This window comes from Leptonychotes weddellii, chromosome 12 (assembly GCF_054177405.1).
Source record: "Leptonychotes weddellii isolate Sample4059 chromosome 12, ASM5417740v2, whole genome shotgun sequence".
NCBI classification, from domain to species: domain Eukaryota; kingdom Metazoa; phylum Chordata; class Mammalia; order Carnivora; family Phocidae; genus Leptonychotes; species Leptonychotes weddellii.
In genome coordinates this window covers 78,634,111-78,646,826 of record NC_138380.1, presented here as the reverse complement: position 1 = coordinate 78,646,826, position 12,716 = coordinate 78,634,111, and the positions used below count along the sequence as shown (strand labels likewise).

Below are 12,716 nucleotides of genomic sequence, written 5' to 3'. Positions count from 1 at the left end.
AGAGCGCGTGCATACACACACATGTAGGGGTGGAGGGTGGGAGCAGCAGAGGGAGAGAGAATCCCAAGCAGACTCTGCAGTGAGCACGGAGCCCAGCTTGGGGCTGGATCCCACGACCTTGAGATCATGACCTGAGCCGAAGCCCAAGAATCAGACGCTTAACCAACTGAGCCACTCAGGCGCCCTGATAAATGATTTTTTTTTTTTTTAATCATTAGAGGACCAGGAATTCAACTTTAAAACGCTAGGTCTATAATCTGCACTGAAAGGATTAATCTTCAAATATTTTAATCTTTTGATCTATAAACATATGAGCCAGTTTTTCCCATTTTTCAAAACTGAGACTTCTTTGAAGCATTTCCTCTTAGAAAAAAAAAAAATAGAAATGGGTTGCTGCGGCTGTTCAGGATTTCATCAGCAAGGAGATAGAGCTGATTTCTTTAGGGACCTTGTTTCAGAGTTGAAGGGTAAATGAAATCCTGGGAATTTAAGCTTTATATGGACACTTGGCTCCAAGGTAGCATAAACAAGAATGTTCAATAACTCGTAACCGACTGAGCCACCCAGGTTAAGAGCGGAGGCCAAAATCACACAGTGATTTCTGCAGGAGCGATAGACATTGTGAACTGCATCAGAAAGAGATGCTAAGCAAAAATCTTATAAGTAAAAAAAACCCAACAAAACAAAAAAAACCTCAGAAATTTAGAAAAACTGCCCCCTATCCCAGATATTGATTCCCTCCTCCTCCTCGTGAGCAGTTGCATATGCATACAAACAAATGAGTAGAGAAAAACGGCAGGAAATTTGCGGTATAAACTTACAGACTTCTGCTAACACAGTTTATAACAGGGCTCAAGTATTCAGGGTTGCTTCTAAGTTCAGAGTAATAGTCGCGTCCCAATTTGAGACTACAACCTCACCAAGGCATGAGCCTTGGTAAAGCAGTTGGGGAAATTCCACGAAACCTGAAGGCCAAGTAATTTCACTTATTCTTACACTCAAATTTTTCCATTTCATTTTGTTTCGGCAGTTGTGAAAAAACAGTAGACCACTGGGACAGAGCCAGGAGTGCTCCTTTCCAAGAACGAACCAGGTTTGATAAGAAAGACCACATGTTTTTCTGAAGATAGTTAGGAAAAGCCGTTTTAGGCCAAGCTCCAGCCCTTGTCACTGTTGAGGAATGTTCTTGCTCCTCCTATCTCCCTCAGACGGCCATGCCCTGACCGCTCGCCCCCTGGACATCCGATGAGCACACTCCTCAAAGCCGTGCTCCTAGTGCTGGGGTTCCGGGGGACCAGGACTCACCGGGCTGGGAACCACTTCTGGAGCTACAGCAGGGCTCTGAGAGCTCACAAGGTCTCCTGCATCCCTTTTTCTCCACTTCCCTCCTTTATTCGACATTGCCTCGTGCCTCAGTTTCCCTCACTGGGCCTAAAGACCTGCCCCCGAGCGGAGGTTTAATTACCCTGTCTTGCTGTTTGCCAGCTCCGTGCTTTTCTTCCCACCCTCCCACTGGCTGGGACTCTGCTGGAGTGAGTCACGTGCTCAAGAGCCAGGATTCTTCCAGGACTTTGGTCCACCATCTAGACAGTTATTCCCTGCTTACTCTGCCCCCTGAAGATACTGATAATTGCCTGAACCTGATCCCAGCTTGCCTTCTCCACTGAACCCACCTGATGAGCTTTTCCAGAACCAGCCTTGCCAAGTCAGTCCCACTGCCTCCCTCTGCCTACCAGCTGACCCTGCTGAAATGTCGATGATCGCAGGAATGAATGAGAGTTAAGAGCTTAGTCTATCTTAAACTGTCCCAGGTGCCTCACGTACTTAACATTTATTTACTAATGACACACCACTTGGAAAACCGGGCGCTGGGAGAGGTTAAGTGATTAACGCAAGGTCACCCATACAGTAAATAGCACAGCTAGAATTGGAACCTCGAGCCTTCCTGATGCCACGTGTATTTCTGTTCCCAATCCTAACGTGTAGGCTTTTTCTGCACACCAAGCAATTGTCAGACACCAGCTGGATGTCCCACAGTCCAACTCAATTCCGACACGATCTACCTGGAAAAACCTATCCCACAGGTTAAGGGCTCAGTCGTACAACAATGCTCTCCCTGCCCCTCCTCCTGCCACCTTCAGGTGACGACTGCAAGCAAGTACAGGTTGTCCCTTGTGCTTCTGACCAACTAACCATCTATAGATTGGAGGTTCCAACTACCCCTTCCTTGTGTTCCATTAATTTGCTAGAGCGGCTCACACAACTCAAACAAGTATTTTACTTACCAGATCGTTGGCTTATTACGTAACTCAGGAACAGTGGGATTGAAGAGATGCATAGGGCAAGGTAGAGAGAAAGGATGCAGGTTCCCATGTCCTCTCTGAGCGCATCACTCCCCTCACAACCCCACCTGCTTAGCCGGAAGCTCTCTGAACCCCGTCCTTTTGGGTTTTTACAGAGGCTTCTTTACTTAAGCCTGATTGATTACATCATTGGCCACTGGTGATTGACCTCAACCTCCAGCCCCTCTCCCCACCCCTTAGCTCAAGGGGGTGGGACTGAAAGTTCCAACCCTCTAATCTCTTGATTGGTTCTGGCAACCAAACCCCATCCTTAGGTAGGGATCCAAAAGTCACCCAGTTAGCATAATAACAAGACACCTTTATAGATCTTACTGATTAGAAAATTCCAAGGGGTTGTGGAGCACTGTACCAGGAATGGGGTCAAAGACCAAATACATATTTCTTACTGTGAATCACAGTATCACACCAGGTAAATACTCTTAAACATGGGCCAAGAGTTCCCAATATTCACTTTGCCTCCACATGGTTCCAGACACTCTACGTTTGTGGGGGGCCTGTCTCGGGGGCTGCGCAGAATCTCAGCTACGCTGCCTCCCAGCACTGAATAGAAAGAACCGAAGGGTGCTCTGCCTCTCCCATTTATGTTTCCCCTGCCCCAGCTGGCTTCATTGCCAGTAGACAGGGCTTATTGGCGATGATCAAACTTCACACCTGAGTGCGTCATCCATCAGCTCTGAGGCCTGGGCAGGTTCCCTGGGATCTAGGGAGCCCTCCTATCTTAGGGTTCTGCACACAGCTAGTCAACGGTAGGGCCAGGACTGATGTTTCACGGCTCTCAGGCCACCCTGCCGAGGCTGGAAACAAGGAAAGTCAGATTTCACCCAGGGCTTCTTTTTTTTTTTTTTTTTAAAGATTTATTTATTTATTTGAGAGAGCGAGAATGAGAGAGAGTACATGAGAGGGGGGAGGGTCAGAGGGAGAAGCAGGCTCCTCGCTGAGCAGGGAGCCCGATGCGGGACTCGATCCAGTGACTCCAGGATCATGACCTGAGCGGAAGGCAGCTGCTTCAACCAACTGAGCCACCCAGGCGCCCAGGGCTTCTTTTTTTTTTGGCAGAGAGAGACACAGCGAGAGAGGGAACACAAGCAGGGTGAGGGGCAGAGGGAGAAGCAGGCTTCCCGCCGAGCAGGGAGCCCGATGCGGGGCTCGATCCCAGGACCCTGGGATCATGGGATCATGACCTGAGCTAAAGGCAGTCACTTAACCGACTGAGCCACCCAGGCGCCCCTCACCCAGGGCTTCTGATGGGAGACTGCTTGGACCTGTGACTTTCGCCTCTGTGTCTTCACCTCTGACAGAGAGCAGCAAAGGAGGTCTGACTAAAAGGATGACAAATGTTGCTGAGAAGGAGCAAATTGTTCTGGAGGAATTGCTGCTACCACACATCTTTGGCAAGGACCAGGACTTTGTGAGTCTGTTAACCACTCTGGAAGCCAGAAAAGTATTTGTAGACAGATTCACATAGTGTGATCTGTTTTATACCACAAGACCAAAGCCATCTTATAATAACACTTTAGCTGAGCATTTACTACACACCAGAGACGGCTCTAGGTAAGCATTTTTTTTTTAAAGATTTTATTTATTTATTTGACAGAGAGAGACACAGCGAGAGAGGGAACACAAGCAGGCGGAGTGGGAGAGGGAGAAGCAGGCCTCCCACTGAGCGGGGATCCCGATGCGGGGCTCGATCCCAGGACCCTGGGATCATGACCTGGGCCAAAGGCAGACGCTTAACGACTGAGCCACCCGGGCGCCCCTCTGAGTAAGCATTTTAGATGTATTAACTTATTCAATCCACCCTATCAACTCTGTCAACTCTAACCTTATCATCCACATTTTACAGATAAGGAAACTGAGCCATCGAGATGTCAACTTGCCCAAGATCACACAGCTAGGAAGAGGCAGAACTAAGATCCGGAAGAAACTGTCTCCTTCTAGTGTCTGCACCCCTAACCCTTGCACCAGACCTGCTTTCATGGGATGTGGGGAGTGGAAGTTTTGGGGGTTTTTTGTTTTTTTAAGATTTTATTTATTTATTTGAGAGAAAGAGTGAGTGAGAGAGAGAGCACGAGCAGGGGGAACGGCAGGCAGAGGGAGAAGCAGACTCCACCCTGAGCAGGGAGCCCGATGCGGGGCTGGATCCCAGGACCCTGTGATCATGACCTGAGCCAAAGGCAGATGCTTAACTGATTTAGCCACCCAGGTGCCCCGGAGTGGAAGTTTTTGAAGACACCCAGAAAGACATAGGGATTTGAATTTTTTGTTCAGGGAGAAGAGCAAGAACCAGTTATCACAGACATCCATATTCCTAGGTTCAGTCAAGGATTACCTACCCACTGACAGGAGATCATGTATGACCTTGATAGCCTATGGTTAGCTTTTCAGAGCTTTTCACTTTGCTTTTCATTTTTCACAGTTAGGAAACTGTTATCTAGCCCCATGTGGTTTCTGGGTCACTCTCAGAGTTCTATAAAGTCAGTTCAGTTCCTAGGTTCAAGTTCAGGGTAGATAAGGTGCACAGAAACACAGAGAAGGAACCAAATAAAACTACCAACAAAATAGAAGTTTGGCAATTTTCAAATCTTGTTGCATAACTCCTTGCTTGGGAAGAAAGGCTCAAAAATCAACAAAAGGAGGAAAAACAGGACGTTAAAAAGCACTTTTATTATGTTTTTAGAAGTTTACTGCCAGACTATTTCTGCCAAAAAATAACATGCCTCCTCCCTACAATCTACACAATTTGGGGTTTGCTAGGAATTTTGCGGGATTTTTTTTGGAATAAAACCTAAGTTCCCACTGAGTTCATTGTCAAAAAGAATGTCCCAGAAATGAACACGCATATGGGGAATGAGCCTCCTGGATGGAAACAGCGGCCTTGAAGCCCCCACTCTGAGTGACACATCCCATGAAGCTTTGGTCCAGAGACTTACACCTACAACAGAGCCTTTTCGTCGCACACACAGTGCTGGTGGGTCTCCTGCTGAAGGTCTCTGTCCCATGGGCTGGGGATGCAGAATAACACCAGATCATGAAGATGGGGGAAAGGCCCGGAACTGGGAGCCAAACAAAGCTGGACTCCAATCCCAGACTCCCCAGCTCCTAGTGGCGTGACTCTCTGAGCCTCCATTTCCTCATCTGTGAAATGAGCACTAAAATACCATCGGCAGGATTGTCGTGAGGCTTCAATGAGGTGTCGTCTGCCCATTGCTCAGCACGGTGTCTGGGAGGATCAGCGTTAGCCCTGCCCCCTGGGGGAAGACCAGGTGGAGCCAATGGCTGTCAGGAGCAGAGAGGAAAGAAGCAAGACTGAGTGCCGAGCAGAGTGGTTGGGAGAGCCTGGAGGGTCCGGCAGGGAGAGAAAGGCAAAGTCCTGGGCCCCACCCGTACCTACCAACTCGCCCATTCTGAGGATGAGGCCCCCCGTCTGTGTCCTAACAAGTCTTCCAGGTGATTCTGGTGCGTGCCGGCAACATTTGAAAACCGTTGGTCTTGGCCTTGAGGGGAGTGAACTGGACTGAGAAAACCTCAGGAGAAAAGCTAAATTCCTCACCCAGATTAGCAAAGTATTCCCCAGGCCGAGGGATGAAGGGAGACAGCCCGGAGGTAGGTGATGAGAGAGAGAGGTGGGGTGGGCCCCCAGGAGAAAACTGCATCTGAGTAAGCCCTATACTTTGCCCGGGCCAAGGGGCTGTGCTACTTGCCTTCCGGCAGGTGTCTGCTGACAAGTTATACTCGACAGCAACCAGGCTTTCTCCACTGCCTGCCTGACGGGCAGGAGAAATCGTTGGCTTTCTGTCCTCCCTGTACCATACGCATAACCCCTCCTTGCGCTTTCTTGAATGTCCATCAGCCTTTGCGAAGGGGGTGGGGCCCTGGGCGGCTGGCGGCGGCGGGAGACGGTGCGGAGGGAGAGTAAGCCCCGCCCTTGATCTTGAGTGCCGCTGAGGGGAACCAGCGCAAGATTACTCCTGAGCGAGAGCAAGAATAACACCCCAGGGGCGCCTGGGTGGCTCAGTTGGTTAAGCAACTGCCTTCGGCTCAGGTCATGATCCTGGAGTCCCTGGATCGAGCCCCGCATCGGGCTCCCTGCTCGGCGGGGAGCCTGCTTCTCCCTCTGACCCTCCCCCCTCTCATGTGCTCTCCCTCTCTCATTCTCTCTCTGTCAAATAATAAATAAAATCTTAAAAAAAAAAAAAAAAGAGTAACACCCCAGTTACAATCACGGCTTGGGTTGGACACCCATTGGCATTGAGTATCCATCCCCACCTCTTCCTGGGGTCCCTTTCTGTGTTTCAGAGGCTGGAAAGCCTAAAACTACATGTCCCAGACTCCTCTGTAGTTGTGGATGTGCAACTTACAGACTGAGCAAGTTTCAGAAGAGAGAAGTAGGCGGAGGCCCTCAGCCATCTTTGCTTGGCTTGTTGGCCGAGTTTCATGCCCACGGGTACGACTTAGAGGCACGGGTCTCCTAATCCCCTTTTCTAGTTGGAGGCTCGCCTGTTTCTCACATGGCTCTCTCACCAGCTATGCTCTCCCTAAGCTGCCGCACCGAGGCCTCGACTCCTGCTCCTGTCCTTGGTTGGCTGTCTCTTAGCCTCCTTTTGGTGAGGTCAGAGCAACATTTCCCTTCTGCTCCGAGTGTCCCTCCCGAAGACAGAGAAATACAGGCCTGTATTAGTCAGGGTTCTCCAGGAAAACAGAACTAATAGGAGGCATATATACAAAGAGATTTCTTTCTTTTTTTCTTTTTTTAAAGATTTTATTTATTTATTTGTCAGAGAGAGACACAGCGAGAGAGGGAACACAAGCAGGGGGAGTGGGAGAGGGAGAAGCAGGCTTCCCGCGGAGCAGGGAGCCCGATGCGGGACTCAATCCAGGGACTCCAGAATCATGACCTGAGCCGAAGGCAGACGCTTAACGACTGAGCCACCCAGGCGCCCCAAAAGAGAGTTCTTTTCAGGAATGCGCTCATGCCATTGTGGAGGCTTGTGGCAAGTCCAAAATCTGAAGGGGGCGGCCGGCAGGCTGGAGCCTCAGGAAACAGTTGCAGTTCGACGGTAGAGGCTCTGCCAGCAAGCCAGGAAGAGCCAGTGTTGCAGATGAAGTCTGCAGGCAGTCTGCCGGCAGAATTCCCTCTTGCTCAGAGGAGGGTCAGACTTTTGTTCTATTCAGGCCTTCGACTGCTTAGACGAGGCCCACCCACATTATGGAAGGCCATCCGCTTTCTCTTCTTTTCTTTTTTTAAATTTTATTATGTTACGTTAGTCACCATACAATACATCATAATCGGCTTTCTTCAAAGCCCACTGATTTAATGGAAATCTCATCCAAAAACACGCGCACAGAAACAACCAGAAAAAAATTAATCAACTCTCTAGGCACGGTGGCCTAGCCAGTCTGACACATAAAGTTAACCACCACAGAGCCTTGTTACTAAGTGATGGGAGAATTGTCTCGTGTTCCTGTGCTCTGACTTCATCCTGCCTCCAGGGCAGTCAGCTCACTACAGGTGCCCCCCAGCCCCCCTGTCCTCCTGACCTTGTATGGTTTGCCCTGGGGGTCAGGGATGTGGGAGTGAAGTGGAAGAGGGGTACTGGGCTGGAAGTTAGAGAAATGTTGGGCTCAAAATGAGCACTTCTCATGAATTCCCAGTCTGTATGTCCAAGCCAAGCCAGAGAACTCTCTTTCCCCTCGGGACTCCTTCCATAGCCACATTCCACCTCCAGGTCAGGGGAAGACATTTTTCCATCCTTCACCGACATCTTGCCCTGGAGCCGAGGTCTAGCCAACCACTGTCTCATTGAAGCACCGAATCTCCAGCTAGTCAGCCCCACCGGCCCCCAGCACGCATCCAGAACTTCCTGAATCCATCTGTGTGGTTGAGTTGAGCCATGGTGACATCAGTCATGTTATTGTTGATCAAAACAAGGGTAAACTGTAACCAAGGCCTTTGTGGTTTTTGACTTAACTGTTGCTCACCAGCTGTGACACAACTATGAAAAGGCCCCAAATAGAAACTGTGTATACAGTAAGGGTAGATAGATAGGGTAAGAGACCAGACTCTTCTCCTTTAGTGACTGAAGGTAGTTCATCTCCTTTACTGGAACAAGTTCAAGTACACACCCAACTCAGTGTTGCCTGTGCATTTTCTGTTTTCTTTTAAAAATAGCAGCTTTTGGGCACCTGGGTGGCTCAGTCAGTTAAGCGTCTGCCTTCGGCTCAGGTCATGATCCCAGGGTCCTGGAATCAAGTCCCACATTGGGCTTCTTGCTCAGCGGGGCACCTGCTTCTCCCTCTACCTGCCGCTCCCCCTGCTTGTGCTTGCTCACTCTCTCTCTGACAAATAAATAAAAATCTTTTTTAAAAAAATTAGCAGCTTTACTGGGACACCTGGGTGGCTCAGTCAGTTAAGTGTCTGACTCTTGATTTCGGCTCAGGTCATGCTCTCAGGGTGATAAGATCAAGACCCGCATTGGACTCCACACTCAGCACAGAGTCGGCTTGTCCCTCTCCCTCTGGTCCTCAACCCGCTCTTTCTCTCTCTCTCAAATAAGTAAGTAAATAAATAAAAGCCTTTAAAAAATTAGCAGCGTTACTGAGATACAATCCACATTCTATACAATTCAGCCATTTAAAATGTATGACTCAAAAAAAAGTTATAAATAAATAAAATCTTTTAAAAACAATAAAAAAATTAAAAAATGTATGACTCCATGGTTTTTAGCATATTCACAGAGTTGTGCAACCTTCACCATAAACAATTTTATTTATTTATTTTAAAGATTTTATTTATTTGACAGAGAGAGAGACAGCAAGAGAGGGAACAACAGAGCCACCTAGGCGCCCCAAACCACAAACAATTTTAGAGCATTTTATCACTCCCAAGAGAAACACCATACCCATAAAAAGCCATTCTGATCCCCCTGACCCCAAATTCCCCAGACCCTAGACAATCACTAATTTCCTGTCTCCTGTCCAGATGTACCTATTCTGCACATTTCATACAAGTGGAGTCATAAAATATGTGCTTCTGACTCATTTTTATAAAGGTAAAATAAGCTTAGATGTTGTCATGACAACAAGACACCCAGACCAAGCGTTCCCTTCCCAGGGATACTGGTCACATTGCTCAGCTTAGCGGAACAGGCAAAAAAGCATCGATGCAGTAGGAAAGCCCCAAATCCTAGATCTCTAGCAACACTCAGCAAGCGTGTAGAAATCCTGGATTCTGTGTGAAGTTGGCTTATAATTCAAAGAGGGCCCAAGAGGCCTTTAGTGGATGAGGCCCAAGAGCCCATTGAACCGTTCTGTCTGGAAGGCCAGGTGGCAAATTCCCTGGAGTCAGCTGCACCTTGAAGATCTGTCTCGTGGGAAATTAACTCCCTTACCTCCTGCAGTTCTCTTCCCGGGGGGATTCAGTAAGCATCAGACAGGCATTTTATTTGCTTTCTATATCCTGATTGAATAAGAGCTAGGTACAGAAGGTGTAATACCACCTGTGCCCGTGGAGGAGATCACAGCATCAGAGCCTAACCCCAGGACCAAGGCTCCAGATCCTGCTGTCTTGCAATGGTGTGCATTTGGCACGTTAGAAGACAGAAAATGCCACGAATGAAAGTCAGTGCTTTGAGGAACACGTGGGTGGCTCAGTCGTTAAGCGGCTGCCTTTGGCTCAGGTCGTGATGCTGGGGGCCCTGGGATAGAGCCCCGCATCGGGCTCCCTGCTCGGCGGGGAGGCTGCCTCTCCCTCTGCCACTCCCCCTGCTTGTGCTCGCGCTCTCTGACAAATACATTTAAAAATCTTAAAAAGAAAAAAAAAAAAAAGTCAGTGCTTTGAAATGGTACTACAAGCTAGTTATTTTTTTATTTTTATTTTTTAAAGATTTTATTTATTTATTTGACAGAGAGAGACACAGCGAGAGAGGGAACACAAGCGGGGGGAGTGGGAAAGGGAGAAGCAGGCTTCCCGCGGAGCAGGGAGCCCGATGCGGGGCTCGATCCCAGGACCCTGGGATCATGACCTGAGCTGAAGGCAGTCGCTTAACCCACTGAGCCACCCAGGCGCCCTACAAGCTAGTTATTTAAAACAAAGAGAAAATGAATTAGCCGGCTCTCAGACTCTCTCTGGGCCTTGGGGTATGGTTCTACTTTCCAGAGTTTGAGAATTATTAAACGTTGCTTAAAAAGAAATGTACATGAGCGCTTAAGGATGCTTTGGCCAATCGACCAGGCGAATCAGGGAGCTGCATTAATGACAGAGCTCCCTGCAGACGGTGGTGTAGAGGTTACAGAAGGCTGGCCCCCTGGGAAAAGGTACTCCCTGATGAGTGGACTGGAGCTGGAAGGGAAAGGGTGACTGGGTTTGCCTAACAGCCATGACTGAGGTGAGAGAAAACGGGAGGAGGGTGGAGAGTGGCCTTGCCAGTGGCTTTTTCCAAGCTTGGAAGTCAGATTCTCTCCCAGTAACGCAGTCCCGTGACGCCTCAACTTTGTACAAAAGTTTTAGCGACAGAACACCATGGCTGCTCCCTTCTCTTTCCTGCAGATTTATATGAAGTGCAGGTTGTTTCCCAGACCCCAGAGAAAGTGCCAGATTGCTTTCTCTGATAGCTCACGCTTGGTCAAAGAAGGCTGCAGAGAACCAGCCACTCAGTCTAGCTAGGCAATCAAATTGGTGGACTAATACAGATTCCCATAAAGGAACAACTTGGAGCGTGGCCAGTCCTATTTGGCTGCTTTAAATTGTTTTATAATCTCTTGTGATTGCCTTATCTCCCCATCTGCATTTTAATCCTGACGGTAGGGAACGTGTATTTGTCTTTTATGCTGTCATTCCATGTGCCTGGCACCCAGAGGACAAGGTGCTCAATCGTTTTGGACGGGTGGCTTGAAGCAGGGAAGCCACACGCAGGCGGGCAATGGCAAGATGTGGGGGGGGCAAAAATGCCAACAAATTTAAATAATCAGCTTGCAATTATCAACAGTTCACTGTAGCACCTTGAAACTAATTCCAAGACCTAAAAGTGTTTCGGAAATTAATTCCGTGAAATGCACTGCACGTTTTAGTGAACTAAAGCAAAGTCACAGTTTTATTTTTATTTATTTTTTTAAGGATTTATTTATCTTGGAAAGAGAGAAAGAGTGTGCGAGCATGTGTGGGGGAGGGGCAGAGGGAGCAGGAGAGAGAGAATCCTCAAGCAGACTCCAGGCTGAGCATGGAGCCTGATGACGGGCTCGGTCCCAGGACCTGAGATCATGACATGAGCTGAAATCAAGAGCGGGCTGCTGAACCGACTGAGCCACCCAGGCGCCCCCCAAGTCACAGTTCTAGAAAGGAAATTATGTTCTAATAAACCATGTGTGTAATTCCTTGAAACAGTCTAGAAAATTTTCTTTTTCTTGAGTGGGTGCAAAGGTGTTAAGTGAAGATGAAGGACCGGGAATGAAAATACTAAAGGCCTTGTGTTGAAGAAGAATTTTCTCATTCTGGAAAGAAAAGAAAAATCCCCAAACTTCATGCTGCTTTCCAAAGTCTTCAGCCAAAGAAAATAATGCAAGTATAAGTTGGATTAACTCAGATGAGTACAAAATAGTGACTATGTCCAGATATGGGCGATTATGATACATGGAAGAATTAGTATCTGCCCTGGAGAGAAGGCTGGGTGCTTGGACCCAGAGTCAGGAGGTGTGTTGGCCATCAGTCCTTGAACTTGAAAAGCAAAAGAAATGCAAGATAAATCTAAAACCAAAACCAGAAAGTAGAAATTGGGGCATGGAGGTGGGGGGGATGGGTGAAATAGGTGAAGGGGATGAAGAGTACACTTATCATGATGAGTACTGAGACATGTATAGAATTGCTAAACCACTATATTGTACACCTGAAACTAATAGAACACTGTGTGTTCACTATACTAGAATTAAAATTAAAAACATAATGAAAAAAATTTAATTAAAAAAAAAGAAATTGGGGCGCCTGGGTGGCTCAGTTGGTTAAGCGACTGCCTTCGGCTCAGGTCATGATCCTGGGGTCCCTGGATCAAGTCCCGCATCGGGCTCCCTGCTCGGCGGGGAGTCTGCTTCTCCCTCTGACCCTCCCCCCTCTCATGTGCTCTCTCTCATTCTCTCTCTCTCAAATAAATAAATAAAATCTTAAAAAAAATAACATAAAATAAAAAGGGTGCCTGGGTGGCTCAGTTGGTTAAGCGACTGCCTTCGGCTCAGGTCATGATCCTGGAGTCCCGGGATGGAGTCCCACGTCGGGCTCCCTGCTCATCAGGGAGTCTGCCTCTCTCTCTGACCCTCCCGCCTCTCATGCTCTCTCTCTCTATCTCATTCTCTCTCTCAAATAAATAA

General features: G+C 48.1%; 1 protein-coding gene across 11 annotated transcripts in view; it reads left to right on the top strand.

Moving 5' to 3' along the window:
- The window catches only part of LOC115941846 (uncharacterized), a 42,038-nt gene extending 35,476 nt beyond the window's left edge, over positions 1–6,562 (top strand). For 3 of the 11 annotated variants that reach the window (XM_081800676.1, XM_081800674.1, XM_081800675.1), the window contains 3 exons: positions 1,031–1,093; positions 1,209–1,356; positions 1,987–2,655. In XM_081800676.1, the coding sequence (XP_081656802.1) occupies positions 1,031–1,093; positions 1,209–1,356; positions 1,987–2,145 (370 nt within the window). In that variant the 3' untranslated portion in view covers positions 2,146–2,655. Of the gene's footprint in view, positions 1–1,030; positions 1,094–1,208; positions 1,357–1,986; positions 2,656–3,661; positions 3,915–3,957; positions 4,126–4,206 lie in introns of those variants that run through there. The other 8 variants (XR_014139398.1, XR_014139396.1, XM_081800677.1 and 5 more) reach the window with 7 other exon arrangements.
- Positions 6,563–12,716: the final 6,154 nt, after the last annotated feature.